Below are 14,314 nucleotides of genomic sequence, written 5' to 3' on the forward strand. Positions count from 1 at the left end.
GGTCTGGGAGTTTGGCTGAGGGAGAGACCCCCATAGGAGAGAGCTGCAGGGGATGTAGTGTCAGAGGAGGTCAGCCAGGTTCCTGTAATGGACAGGAGGTTGAGGGATTTAGAAATAAAATTACATCCATTCATGATCTATTCGTTACAAACAGATCTGGTGTTCCATGGTACACAGGAGAAGGGAAGAGAGGGTAGTGGAGATATGTGGATAAGGTTGGTGGGATTGGCAGTATGGGATGAATGGAAATGTTTGGAATGAAGCGAGGGTGAGAAGAGGACATGTAAGGAGTGGTGAAAGTGAATAGGAGAGAGCGTGTACATTGAGTAGATGGAGAGATGTGGATGAATGTATATTAGCTGGGGTAGGTAATGCAAGAGGGGGAAGGAATAATTGATTTAAACTGTTAAATTAATCCAAACTGAAAAATATTTTTTGCTATAAATCCCCCATCGTGGATGATTAGAAGAACAAGCTGGTAACAAGCAATGGGACACAATCAAACAAAGCCTGAACCGCGTTCAGCTAGGACAATGTGGTAAATTCAGTGCTGGGTACAAAGTGGGGAAGTCTGAAAGCGGTTAAAGAACAAGTGAAAGGGTGTAAACCCCAGTATTTGCTACTTATTTTTATAACCATTTCCATGAGTCAAATCTTCATCTGAAATCTGGTGACCGGAGACAACGCCAGAAGTTTGTGTGCTTGAGACAAACTCCTTGGGGTATATTTACTAAACTGTGGGTTTGCAAAAGTGGAGATGTTGCTTATAGCAACCAATCAGAGTCTAGTTATCATTTTGTAGAATGTACTAAATAAATGACAGCTAGAATCTGATTGGTTGCTATAGGCAACATCTCCACTTTTTCAAACCCGCAGTTTAGTAAATCTAACGCCTTGTGTTGAATTGAGACCAATTATTCTAGAACTTGGGAATCTTCGTTTAGACTGTTATGTGGATTCAGTACCAATAGGATACATTTACTAGATGTGTATATTATGTAAAAAAAAAAATATTCCACTGATAATTCCAGAACAAGACAGCTTGTAATCTGGCACGGAGAGAGGTTGGCAGCGTCTGGCTGGCGTAACTGAAGAGGAACAGGTTGTTCATTAGCGTCTTCGCATATCACTTTGTATCAGCCTGTAATATCTTGGTTGCTGGAGGTTTGTGGACCTCACCGAGCCAATAATAATACAATGAAATGTTCTGTAACATATTTTAGGACGGTTCCACGTGCGTCGTAAGCTGCAAACATTTTACAGTCATTTAGTATAGAATTATTTCACATAAACTTAGTCATACCCTGACGCTGCTGGCCTGTTGGGATGAGCGGATGTCAAAGGCAATGTGGGTGACGGTGGCATTTGCCTGCACATAACAATATAATATGTATTAATAAGGATAAGATGCACAGTTCTGCTTTTTTTTAAACTTATCTTCTGATGAATCATTTTACAGTAATATTATATTCCCTGTTAACTAGCGTTACGTTGTGTCCCACCGTTATTATAGATCATGTAGAACGTAGCAGCTGAGAGTTCGAGAAAATAAATTGTGCATACAAATTGCACCTTGCGGACAGTGATTTGAGGCGATTTTTATATCGTATAAATATTGCAGCGCTCCCTCGTTATTCCACCAGATGTATTCTCTGCTCTTAGCGGTAGATTTATCAACCCCTCTAAAAAGGAAAAGTGGGGGTGTTGCCCATAGCAACCAATCAAATTCTAGTTAGCATTTATCTTGTACATTCTATGAAATGAGAGCTAGAATCTGATTGGTTGCTGAGGGCACTTTTCCATTTTAGAAGGTTTGATAAATCTCTACCCCTTTAAACTGGTTTTTGTAAAGTGAACGTCTTGTTTGAGAAATACATTAAATGTACCATAAGTTTTAGGAGTGAAGCAACTGCACGGCTGCCTCAACAAGAGGCGTTAAGGTAGGAGGAAGACTGGGGCCAGGGGCGACGTGAGGATCTAAAATCTGCCATTTCTAGAATCGACAATCGACGAAGTTTTATATCTCCCCAAATGTGAAACCACAGCCCGAAATCACACCTGTGCTGCGGTCACCCACTCTCTCGGTAGGATGCGCCCCTCTTTGACTGGAATTTGGAAATTTTCTGAGGCGCGGTATGAGGTTAGGAACAGCCTTGATTGATGTTAGTAGGAGCAGCCATACATAAACATAGGCTCAATAAACATGCACTGTGCTTGTTTGTGTCTAATGTGTCCAATGTGGACAATGGTCTCGTGTATTCAGCATTGCATAAAGAATATTGAGAATAATTTGTCATGTTACATAGAGCTATCAGATGCCAGTCACAGGAACGTTGTATTGTGTTATGAGTATGACGGCAATCTGGCGTACAAGGAGTTAATGGCATGACAGATGGAAGAGCCGGCTGTCTGGTTCAATACTGTGCGGGAATACGCAGCACAAATCTGCATAATTAGACAGAATATACATCTATGTACACAGTCCTATGCTTATATCACAGCCAGACAGTTGGGGAAGGGGGGGGGACGACGACTGTATATTAGAACAGTGGCCTGTTGTAAAGGGGGAGGGAGAAGAATGATTGAAGACCACAACCCCTCACCTAGATAACACCTAGTTCTTGTGTCATTTTTTTCAGAAAACAGTGTAGGTGCCAATATCTAAATTTTTCCTCTTGAACAACAATGGCACAGGGAACTTTTATCCCTATAATAAAGACCCTGAGTATTATTGAGCTGAATAATAATCTATCTGGAGTGTTTTTATTATACTCTCTCACTCCTCTGCGGCCATGTCAAGGGGGAGAAGATTCTCTGAAAGAGCAGACACAGAGTGACTGACATCCAGGCAGACTTGCATTGTGTGGATTGGTTACATGAGGGGTAGGGCCAGTGATGTCACAGCAGGTTAGATGACTGCATTCTCAGGTTTTGGACCTATAGCAGATCCCATTATGGGAGGAGCTTCAGTTAGAGTGGAGAGGGTAAAGGTAACTTTTTAACAGAGCAATGGAATATCAGATAAAAATACATTGTTCAGCGTTAACCTAAGTGGTTCACAGAAGAACATTTTAATTTTGGAGCTAGTGCTCATTTAAGCCCCAGCACCACAAAGTAACTGCTGTTCTATTGGCAGAAGTTATTTCCTAAATTTGGAAAGTTCACATTAAAGTTCCCCCTCAATATCCCTCTCTTTCCCCCGTTCTCATCCAGTGTATGGAAGTAGTTACATTTTAGCATATATTATAGTTTTTATACATCACATAAGGCTCTTTAAAATACTTTAATTAAATGTGGAGTGGTTTCTGCTTCTGTGATATTGGCAATTAAATTGTGATTGTGGTGTAATCATAGATATGTAACATATGCATATAATCCTCAGCCCTGATTAAAAAGCTTCAGCCCGGGAATAGATTCAATGTCCGTATTTATTTGTGGAATAGAATTAGGTGATATTGGTAAATGGTTTAGGAGTAGAATAGAATGAGAATTTCAATTGGAAACTGTCCTCATTTCTCACTCATAGGCTCCCGTCTGGTCGAGCTTCCTGTATTAAGCTCAACACATCTGGGCAGGACTGAAAACTTTTTAATCTCCAAAACATTGAAGAAAGTTTATATTCGGAACACAGGGAGTCAGCTTAGATATCCCCTGCCTCTGTTGCAGAACTATAAGTCCCAGCATGCTGTCACAACCAATTTCAATAGAAGAATGCTTGAGAACTGTACAGGCTGTTACTCTCTGCAGCTATTTATATGTGGGATGATAAACCTATGGTAAAGTATGAGGATACTATAAAATCGCTGAAAAGCTCAGTGTCACCCTGAAGGTCACAGAACCTCAGATACAAATATATATTTCACAGTAACTCTGAAAGAATTTCAGCGCCGCAGTGAGGAAATGGGTGCGACAGAAATTTTAGTTAGAGCTGTGGGTCTAATGTGGATGTGGGTTTATATAGCCATGGAAATGTATGAAAAAAATGTTGTGAAATACTTATAATCAAATATGACACATACCAGAACCATCTGACTGATTCAATACACAGAGCATTCTAGTGCCAGACCTAGAGTGCGCAGAGAGCATTGTAGTGGCTGACACCCAGTGCCCAGAGCATTGTAGTGGCTGACACCCAGTGCCCAGAGCATTCTAGTGGCTGACACCCAGTGCCCAGAGCATTCTAGTGGCTGACACCCAGCCACAAGAATGCTCTGGGCACTGACACCCAGTGCCCAGAGCATTCTAGTGGCTGACACCCAGTGCCCAGAGCATTCTAGTGGCTGACACCCAGTGCCCAGAGCATTCTAGTGGCTGACACCCAGTGCCCAGAGCATTCTAGTGGCTGACACCCAGTGCGCAAAGCATTTTGGTAACATATGGACTAACTGATAACCAGCCGGTTGCTATTGTGTTTAACCCAGGAATATCTGGTATAATCTACTGGGATAGAATCGTCTTTTTAATGCCCCTGCTATCATTAATAATAGTCTTATTTCCCACACTCAGTCTCTGCTTCGTCTCCCTTGTGTCTGTTATATATATTCGCATGTAAATAACTGATATTACGTTTTGATGATATATCGCAATGTATGGGTTCCCAAAATTCTTGCATTTTGGGACAGATCCATAAACCGTGAATAAGCCCTGCTTCAGCCGCCCGGCATTTATAACAATTAGAACCTATCTTACACCAAAATTAAGATTCTTCGATACTTTCACAAGATACTAAGTAAAATTTCTATATACAAACTAGACACTACCTGCTCCACTTTTATGTCAGCCGTTAAAATATTTTTGAGATCTCCTTCACATTTTGCCATACCAATATTGGTGGTGTCCAAGGGGCACATTTATCATTTATCGTAGAAATAGAGAAATGGTTATCAATCCTTATCGGACGGATAAGTATTGGTTCATTTCTCAAATTTATCAAAACCGGAGCACAGAAACAGCAATCCCGATAATCTGCTGTTTCTGTGAAAAGAAAAATCATACTTACCTGCCTCTTCGGACGCGCTGTATTCCCATCTCCTCCTCTTCTTTTTTTCATTTGTAGATGCAACTGCGCATGTGCAGTCTAGAGACCTCCAGGCTGTGCACAGACACGAGACTAGTGTTTCGGCATCTGTAGTCTGAAATGAGATCAGATGACAGGGAGGGATCACAAGATCACTCCCTGGACATGCGCTGTCCAGCTCTTCTCTCCGTAGCAGAGCTGGACATACCGAGGAAGAAAAGATTCTGTAACAGTTCTGATGATGTACGCCAGCTTCAGCTGTACATTTACATTACAAGTTTCCGAAAAATTAGTTTTTTCGGAACTTATTAAATGCCGGCCCCGAGCAGTCACCATACTGTTGTATGATGACTGCAAGAAAAAACGAAGTGCAGAGAAAATGACTGGTTTTGGAGATTGAACAGTCCGATGGAGCTTTCATAAATATCAATTGCAGACTTCCATTACCTAATTACACGATAGTGCAATACCGTCAATTGTTAAATGTGCCCCCAAGTCTGTAATATTATACAGTATATATTATGTTTAAATATATTTGGGAGGTTGGCGAGGTTTATCCATGGGAGTTAGAATGTGTAAAATGTTGTTAGTTTAATGTAATTTCAGAAAAGTGGGTGAGCGCTCATCAAAATATGCAGCTCCTATAGTAAAACTATTATAAAATAGTGGAAGGGTGCAATGATAATGAAAGGACTAAACAGACAACGGGAAATGTTTATAGCGCTTTTCAGGTGGAAGTGAAAAGACCGTGTCGGAACTCCGCGAGGTCTTTCCACTTCCACCTGAAAAGCGCTATAAACATTTCCCGTTGTCTGTTTAGTTCTATCATTATCATTGCGCCCTTTCCACTATTTTATAATAGTTTAATGTAATGATTGAAGATCTGTAAATATGGATATGCTAGAAAATTTGGTTTGCAGTTGGTAATAGCGAACATGTTTGAGCATATTCGGCTCTAGAAAATGATTAAAGATTCTAGATGACTGACCTTCTTGTAAGTCTGGGTTAGAAATCAAAGGAAGAATTAAAGAGTAATTACGTTCGTACGTAGTATATATTGAAGGATTCTCTTTAATTGGATCCAGGGTATTTTGTAGGGCTAACGTGTAGGGCGGCTGTGAGATACTTAATTTTCTCAACAACCAGGCATTCAGTCCTGAAATATATATCTACTTGTGTTTATAATCCAGTCCATTGCATATCTATAGTTTGCTGCCAAATTATATTTGTAATTATCATTTAGAATCATTACATAGGTCTTCTAAATCTCTACATCTTGTGTGGAAATATATTACGCAGGTTAATGAAATTTCGATGGCGCAGGACACCTTCTAAAGTAAACTGTTTATCCCTGGGATTTAGAATGTGTAATGTTTTGTTAGTGTACCTTAATGATTGAAGATATGTCAATATTCGTATTACTATATTAGAGAATTAGGTTTGTAATTGGATATAGTGAAGAGGTTTGTGCATCTTTGACTCAGGAAAATTGTTGGTATTCCCTACGGGATTTAAAGGGTTCTGATGCAGTTAAACAAGAAGGGAAACAGCAATTATTGGAACAGTAGATTAAGGTAATTTAATTTTCAATGTAAACCAGATGGCATGATCTAATATAACTATATTGTCTATATGAGATTTTGTGACTATGTAATAGTGTCTGAGATTAACCAGTAGTTGATCCTAGATGCTTTGGGAGGGTGTGAATAGAAAGCCTCTTCTCTCTCTATTGTGCGTTGGTATCTGTGAGCTGTAACAAGTCTTTGGGGTATATTTACTAAACTGCGGGTTTGAAAAAGTGGAGATGTTGCCTATAGCAACCAATCAGATTCTAGCTGTCATTTTGTAGAATGTACTAAATAAATAACTAGAATCTGGTTGCTATAGGCAACATCTCCACTTTTTCAAACCTGTGGTTTAGTAAATCTGTACTACGACGTGTCTTGTCCTCTTGAGTTGATTATCTTTCCTTCTGAATCCTCCATTGCAGCCCTTACAATGGGTAATTGCCCTTCTAGTTTAGGTAGAGACAGATTAAGTAAAGATGCTTGGGCATGGCCAATGTAGTTATGATATTGGGGGTAGTGTATTGGTCTGTGTGATCTAATGACAAGAGAAGTCACTTCTGAGTACCGATCCCTGTATGAAGGGACCTCTGCTTTATAGCGGTACAGTCTTCAGCAAATTCTAATATCCTTAGACGTTACAGTATATAGTCTGATTAGGTCCGTGTACCCTCTCCCTGGCAGGGATGACACTTCATTACAGAATAAATTCCAGGCACAGCTAGTACAGACAGTTCAAGAACCATAGGGGAGATGTCCGGCGTGTACACGTAGGATATAGATTTCAGCAGGATGGAAGAAGCCACATTACTAACGTTTCCTCTTATACCATTTGACGTGTAGCAACATATTTCTTTTTTTACTTTGCAGAAGAAATATCACCCATGGACTTCAGTGAAAGAAAAGTTTGTTTTATTTTGTTGTGCCAACACCGACTGGGCTGGTAGAGGATGCATCAATCTCTTATTTTCCTGTAGATTGTAACATGTGAGCAGGGTCCACTCGCCTTTGTCAATACCCAGTTTTGAATTGTTTCCAATTGTAAAGAGCGGCAGAGTTTGCTGGGGCTATGTAAATAAACTATATAATGGAAACATAAGTCACTTGGGCACCTTTAATTGTTCATTACTTACAGCAGCTGATTTATTGCAGTAGTGGATCACTCTCCTTGCGGTATTGAAGCACAGCTGTTACATGGACCGTGTCGTACCAATATCAATTTTTTCTTAAGCCACTCTTCAATTGAAAGGTAAAGATCACTATAGTAGAGTTTTGTCTTTCAAGGGTTAAATTTGCCAAATAGATCCTCCCCCGAGAAGGGCGATAGTGAGTCTCGCCCACTCCCCCTCTCTGCCATTATCATGCCGATGTGATAGGATTTTAACAGAGAAGTCTGAAGTTCTATTTGGTTTAAATCCAATGACATTAAATTTGTGACTCTGCAGAGGGGGAAGGGGGAGGCCGTAGACGGAGGACTCGCCCATTGAAGATGACAGCAATGTCCTGAAAACAGTTAGTAGTTTAGGAGCTATAGGGTTTATTTTTCAACTTTAACCTCTTAAACAAAAAATAAAAGGTCATAACTTTTGGGGGGTTGGTTTAACTTTTTATTTCTTTATTTTTTTTCAAACAAACATGTTCCCATCCCGACCACCTCCAGATGTAGCGATGACTGTAAACACACGATGAGGGTCTGTAGTTATACTGGTTTTTCATCCTCCAAAACCAAATTTCATCCAGTCTTCTTTTAATCTCTTAGGATGGGCCCTCGCACACTGTAATGCTCAGCCAATGTACAAACTGGACAATCAAATCTGCATATCTACTGCATTTAAGATTTATGTCAAGTTGCACAACAGTGTTAAAGACACACTGCAACAATGCAGGGTCAGACTCCACTCCAGCTCGGTCTCCTACCCTCTCTCTCGCCATTTATGCTTCCCACTTACTTGATCACCTCTGTTGTATTACTGCCAATGTCATACCTCATCTCTACCACTCAACTGTCTCCACCATTGTTTGAATTTCCATTGTCTCAATGACCACTGTATTTCTTCATCTCTGCCTCCCTCTATCCCTCAACTTCCTCACCATCACTGAAACCTGGCACACTTGCAGTCACCACCTCTCCTGGCTAGAGGCTTTCCTTCTTCCACACTCCTCGACCTGCAGGCAGCATGGTCATGGTTCTCTCCCTCCACTACAAGTTCCGGGTCATCCCTCGTGAGCCCTCTCTCTACTTTGAGGTCCACTCCATCCACCAAGTTCACCTTTGTACGAGGGGCACAATAGATGACAACAAAGTAGTCTCCCAATTGCTCTCCTAGCTCCCTCATTTCCTCTTCACTGACCTTCCCTCCCTCCCTCCCTCATCCAGGGCGACTTTTACATCCTGATCAACAATCCCACTGACTCTGCTGCCAAACTTCTCTGCCTTCCATCCTCATTTGGACTCTTACAATGGACTTCTTCTCTACCCCACTGTGACCAGGCTGTCTCCCTATACAATTGCACCCTTTACCTCTGCCCTGGACTCCACTACCCCAGCTGTCACTCTTAGCCTTCGACAGTCCACACCAAAACTTTGGCATTCTAAACGGACTTGCTTTGTGCAAAAATGCTCTTGCACCGACCAAGAATCACTGGAGGAAATCACGAAGACTTTCTCCAGTTATAAATAATTGTCTCCTCCTCCTACAATTCTGACCCCTCTCTTTCTCTCTCTCTCAACAGTCCTCCTTCAATTCTCTCACTTCCTCCCAGTCCTACCCAGCACTTCTTTGATGCCTTCTTTCCTCAACATTGCCACCTACTTCACCTCCAAAATAAGTCCATCTGACATGACATATCCTTCAACATATCCTCTAGCCCACCCACCTTGTCCTCTTCCTCTCTCAAGGAAGTTCGTACCCTTCTCTCATCTCGCCCACTCCTTCACCCCTGACACCTGCCCCCACCTTTGCATTCTGTCCTCCTCTGCTCCCTTTCCCTCCTCCTTCAAATATTCCCTTGTGTCTCCTATGCTCAAAAATCCCTCCATTGACCCTGACTTTTTCTCCTACTACCGTCAGACCTCCACTTCACCTCCAAGCTTCTTGAGCAGCTTGTCTACAACCACCTAATCTGCTTCCATTGCTATCATCCCCCCCCCTTGACCCATTTCAAACTAGCTCTCACTCCCTCCTCTCCACTTACACCCCCCGTACCAAGTTTAAAGTCCACAGGTCAGACCCAAGGTGGCCACACACTGACAACCTGCCAAATCTAAGGGTCATTTCTCCTTACTCATTCTTTTAGACCTCTCCCCGATCAAACCTTCCTCTCCATTGGCCCCAGTGACACCGTCCTCTCCTGGTTTATATTATGCCTTTCTAACCACTCTATCACTGACTACACCCCCTTCCTCTTCACTTACCTGTCTGTGTCCCCCAAGGGTCCATTCTTGGCTCTCTACACTTTTTTCCTGGTGAACTTATCAGCTCCTTCGGTTTCCAATACCATCTCTATGCCGATGACACCCAAATCTACCTCTACTCCTGACCGCTAACCTCCTCTCGCCTCTCCAGCTGTCTATCTACTATCCCCTGTATACGCTGACCACAATACCCTCTACTCTGCTCATCATGTCCGCTGCCTGGGTGTCATCCTTCATTCCCCACATTCAGTCTCTCCCCCAATATGCCACTTCCACCTTTGCAACATCTCCAGATCAGTCCCTTTCTCATCTTGGACACAACAAGACGCTCATAATCTATTGCCTCGGCTATTGCAACCTCCTCCAAACCAGCCTTCCGGTGGCTGCCTCTCCCCACTTCAATCCCATCCACAACGCTGCTGCACAATTTACTTTCCTCACTCTGCGACTGCGTCCCTTCTCTACCAGTCGCTGCACTGGCTCTCTGTCCCCTTCAAAATCCAGTTCAAACGTCTCACCTATAAAGCCCTCAGCAACTCCTCTCCAACCACACTGCCTCCTTCCCTCTCCTCTCTGATAATGACGGCCACCTTATCACCCCACTGATTACCTCTTCTCACTCCCCCCTCCAAGACGCCATACCTGTGGAACTCGCTCCCAAATCAGATTATCCACTAGTCTCCAAGGCATCAAACGTCCTAACTCATCCTCTACTGTTTGTATCTCTCACGAGCAGGGCCCTCTTTCCTAGTCTGTCCCGGCCTCCACTACCCTCTCCAGCACCCATGTCAGACACCTTCTGCCTAGGCTCAGTCTCCCCTACAGAGTATCTATCCCTGGGACATGCCTGCTTCACGCTGCTCCCTCTGTACTGTGCAACTCTTTACTATTTGTTCATAATGTAATGTGCAGTTGTTCTTTTCTATCCCCATTTCACGGGCTGGGGACCTCTATGGCCCCTTTATAAATAAATGAAAAATGATAACAACATGCAGGCTTTAAGCTGTAGTAGTATAGATTATGTATTGGCAGGAAAGAGCATACAATCTAGAATGAGAGTCAATAAAGGTTTTAACAAGTAATAAATTATACAGCAACATGAGACTGAAATGTCCAGTCAGGAACAGGTGTAATAATACATATAATAGATGACTAACATTTATTTAGGAGAAAGTGTGTGTGGTGTGGGGGGGTTATATATATTTTCATATCAGCAGCTTGAATTGATAATAGATTGCGACAAGACAAAGTTTACGCCATCTCCAACAGCCTTTTATTTTACACATACTCACGTAATTATCTTCTTATGTACAGTACATTCCCTACTATTACACAGCAAAATATCCTGCTCCACCAGACAGGTCACCCACCTGCCGCTCCCCGAATACACAAATCCTTTCTTTGGCCATTATCAAGCTAAAGCGTTGATACTTGGGAAACCAATAAGCAAACTCTAAAAGGCACGACAAGAATCCAAAACAAATCTACAGGTGAAATGTGCCGTTGGGGTTGGAGGCCATGTAACGGCAGCCATCAGGCCGAGGCAACCTGTGGCTCTCGAACTACAAGTCCCAGCAAAACCAGGGCTGGCAGGCATGCTAGGATTTGCAGTACAACAGTGAGAACCAGGCGTTGTGCCGTTCCTCTGTTCCACAGTTTGTTGCTAAACCCTTCACCAGCTTTGTGGTTTATTCTTAGAGCTTACGTGGCTCTAGTTTCTATAGAAAACAAAAGACATATTGTTGGCACCACGTGAAACAAGATGGCGGCACCGTTCATGACCATGGTGTAAAGTGCACGTTCAGATTGGCTGGGCAAAAAAACTCACATTTGGCAGAGGGCTTTATCTGTTGTTTGCAATAAATATCACTATTTCCAGTCATTTGTTAAACTATATGTGCAAATCCGCAGACACTGCTACAGGGCAGATACGAGAGAGAGAGAGATAATCTGGCCCTAAACTACATGAGCGTTGCATTATTCTTAAACTCTATGAAATAAAGACCTTAAAATAGAATTTTATGTCAAATAAAATAGGTACTATAACCACTATTCTCCATGTTCTGTTGCTTGGACTATGAATCACAAGATGAGACAATATGTTTTGTCATCTTCCGGCTGATTTATTACACAAAGAAGCCGCAAATTCAACTATGACTGAGGTGGCGCCATGCTGTGATGTATCGAGCAGCAACCAATCAGATCAGTACGTAGTAGTCTATGGTTATCACACTAATGATTGGTTGCGTCAGATTACAGTACAACTGCTCTGCTTATTACATAAGGCTCACTGTCTGTTCATTACAATAACATTAGCGTTTGAAAAAAGCCCGAGTAAAAGTTTTTTGCTTTTTTTTTTTGTTTTTTTGCGGTTTCTGAAATTCCAGCAAGTAACCAAGTATCAGGCTGCTAATGTTACGCATACATATATACGCATTACGTAGCCCGAGTACAGTCATTACTGAGAGCTGTACACGACTAAGGTCCTGATGACAGTCCAATGTATTACATTGGCCCGTTACCATTCAGTGTTGCCATTATAGCTGGCGTTTTAGGCACTTAGATAGATATCAGGGGTTACTGTTAAAGGAAAACCTATGAGACTGCCCCAATATATCTGCATTTATATATTTTGTTAATTAGTCCAGCAAAGCTGGATTTCTTTTCCTTACACAATGAATCTCAGCCCCCTTTAGATTAAATTTGACATTGAGGGTAGGTCTGTTCACCAAAGCAACGTTGCCCTTCTCTCCAACATCTATACCCTACCTACCTACCCCCCCCCCCCCCCCCCCCCCCCCCGAGTACACTGGGGGTTTCTGGTTTATACTCTTAACCGCACTTCAGATAACGACTTAATCTCCAATATTGGCAAATTAAAAGTCTAATTTAGTGACGCTTCTATTTAACAAACTCGCCTCTCGTCGGAAATGAATGAAAACCAAACAGACCGAGATCTCCGTTAATTAACACAAAAAAGAAAGTTATCCAGGAGCTGCATAATCAGCTTAGTATAACGTGGCCCTACCGATTTATGTAATGACTCCCTTTTTATATTGTGATTGATAAATAGATTTAGGATCTCAAACCACTCGACTACAAAACATGAAATGTACGTTTAAGGCTTGTTGTTTTTTTTGGTTGTCTGGGAAGAGGTCCTATAACCAGTACTTGCTACAAGTTGCATCTGTTCGCGGGCTGTCCAGTCACCGCAAGCTAAAGGGGAGGCTAACGGGCCACAAGAACTACAGGCTGAACCGTACGAAGGACTAAAGATAAATCTGGATGATCTCAACTGTTCTCCTGCGTCCTGTCTCCCCCGTGTCGTCGGACCGCCGCAGGCCGCTGCCGCACCTCCATGTCCGCTTCGTCGTCCTGTGGTTAAAGGAAAGCAACATCGTCAATTCTTTTCTCCCTACTGTATCAGCACTGAATGACTAACATGGATAAGTGGAACATTACATAACGCAGGTGTCACACGGAAACATCATTTTATTTGAACTACAGACATGCTGGCAAGTGAGCGGTTTTCTGTGCAACAAAATAGTGCTCCATATACATAAATTACGTTTTACAGTCACCTGGCAGATGAGCGTTTATAGCGAACATGCTGTAGAAAGGAGCAGGAATTTATCCTTCTAACTCCCTGTAGGCTGCGTAGATGCAAAATGTTACATCCCTCTCGCTGTCTTCCAATAATAATCATTACTGGAGTACTGAACAGCAGTATACATTGTATGTTTCACCAATCTCCTTGTCTAGGTCCGGCTAGAGAGCCTTTGGTTTCTGAACAGACAGTGATTCCTCTACAATCACTGTAATATACTATACAGGGGGCTCGTGTTCTAATTCAATCATTTTTAATTAGAGTGATCGCTTCGAACAAATCACTACTAGAAGGATAATTGCTGTGCATAAGTAATGTAGGAGTCTTAGGGTTATATTTACTAAACTGCGGCTTTTAAAAAGTGGAGATGTTGCTTATAGCAACCAATCAGATTCTAGTTATCATTTATTTAGTACATTCTACAAAATGACAGCTAGAATCTGATTGGTTGCTATAGGCAATACCTCCACTTTTTAAAAGCCGCAGTTTAGTAAATATACCCCTAAGCCTTGTAATTTTGATGTGCAATACAGACTGTTCTAGTGGCTTCAATACACTGCCTTTCAGATTACAGACTGGTACGGGCAGCTATATTTGATGGTACCGTCACCCAAATATGTGCTGATTTTTTAACCGTTCACTAAAATAAACGAACAGATTGAATGGTGAGACCGTAACATGGGACAAGCTCAGAGAGAACGTGTCTCAGA

The 14,314-nt window shown here is 42.1% G+C and overlaps 1 protein-coding gene across 1 annotated transcript in view; it reads right to left on the reverse strand.

Annotated features, from left to right (window-relative positions):
• Positions 1–12,794: 12,794 nt before the first annotated feature.
• Positions 12,795–14,314, reverse strand: part of PNPLA7 (patatin like domain 7, lysophospholipase) — a 112,726-nt gene continuing 111,206 nt past the window's right edge. Inside the window, exon 36 of the mRNA XM_075185421.1 lies at positions 12,795–13,372. Coding sequence (XP_075041522.1) covers positions 13,289–13,372 — 84 coding nt within the window. The 3' untranslated portion in view covers positions 12,795–13,288. The remainder of the gene's footprint in view (positions 13,373–14,314) is intronic.

Source organism: Mixophyes fleayi, chromosome 9 (genome assembly GCF_038048845.1).
Source record: "Mixophyes fleayi isolate aMixFle1 chromosome 9, aMixFle1.hap1, whole genome shotgun sequence".
In the NCBI taxonomy this organism is placed as follows: Eukaryota; Metazoa; Chordata; class Amphibia; order Anura; family Limnodynastidae; genus Mixophyes; species Mixophyes fleayi.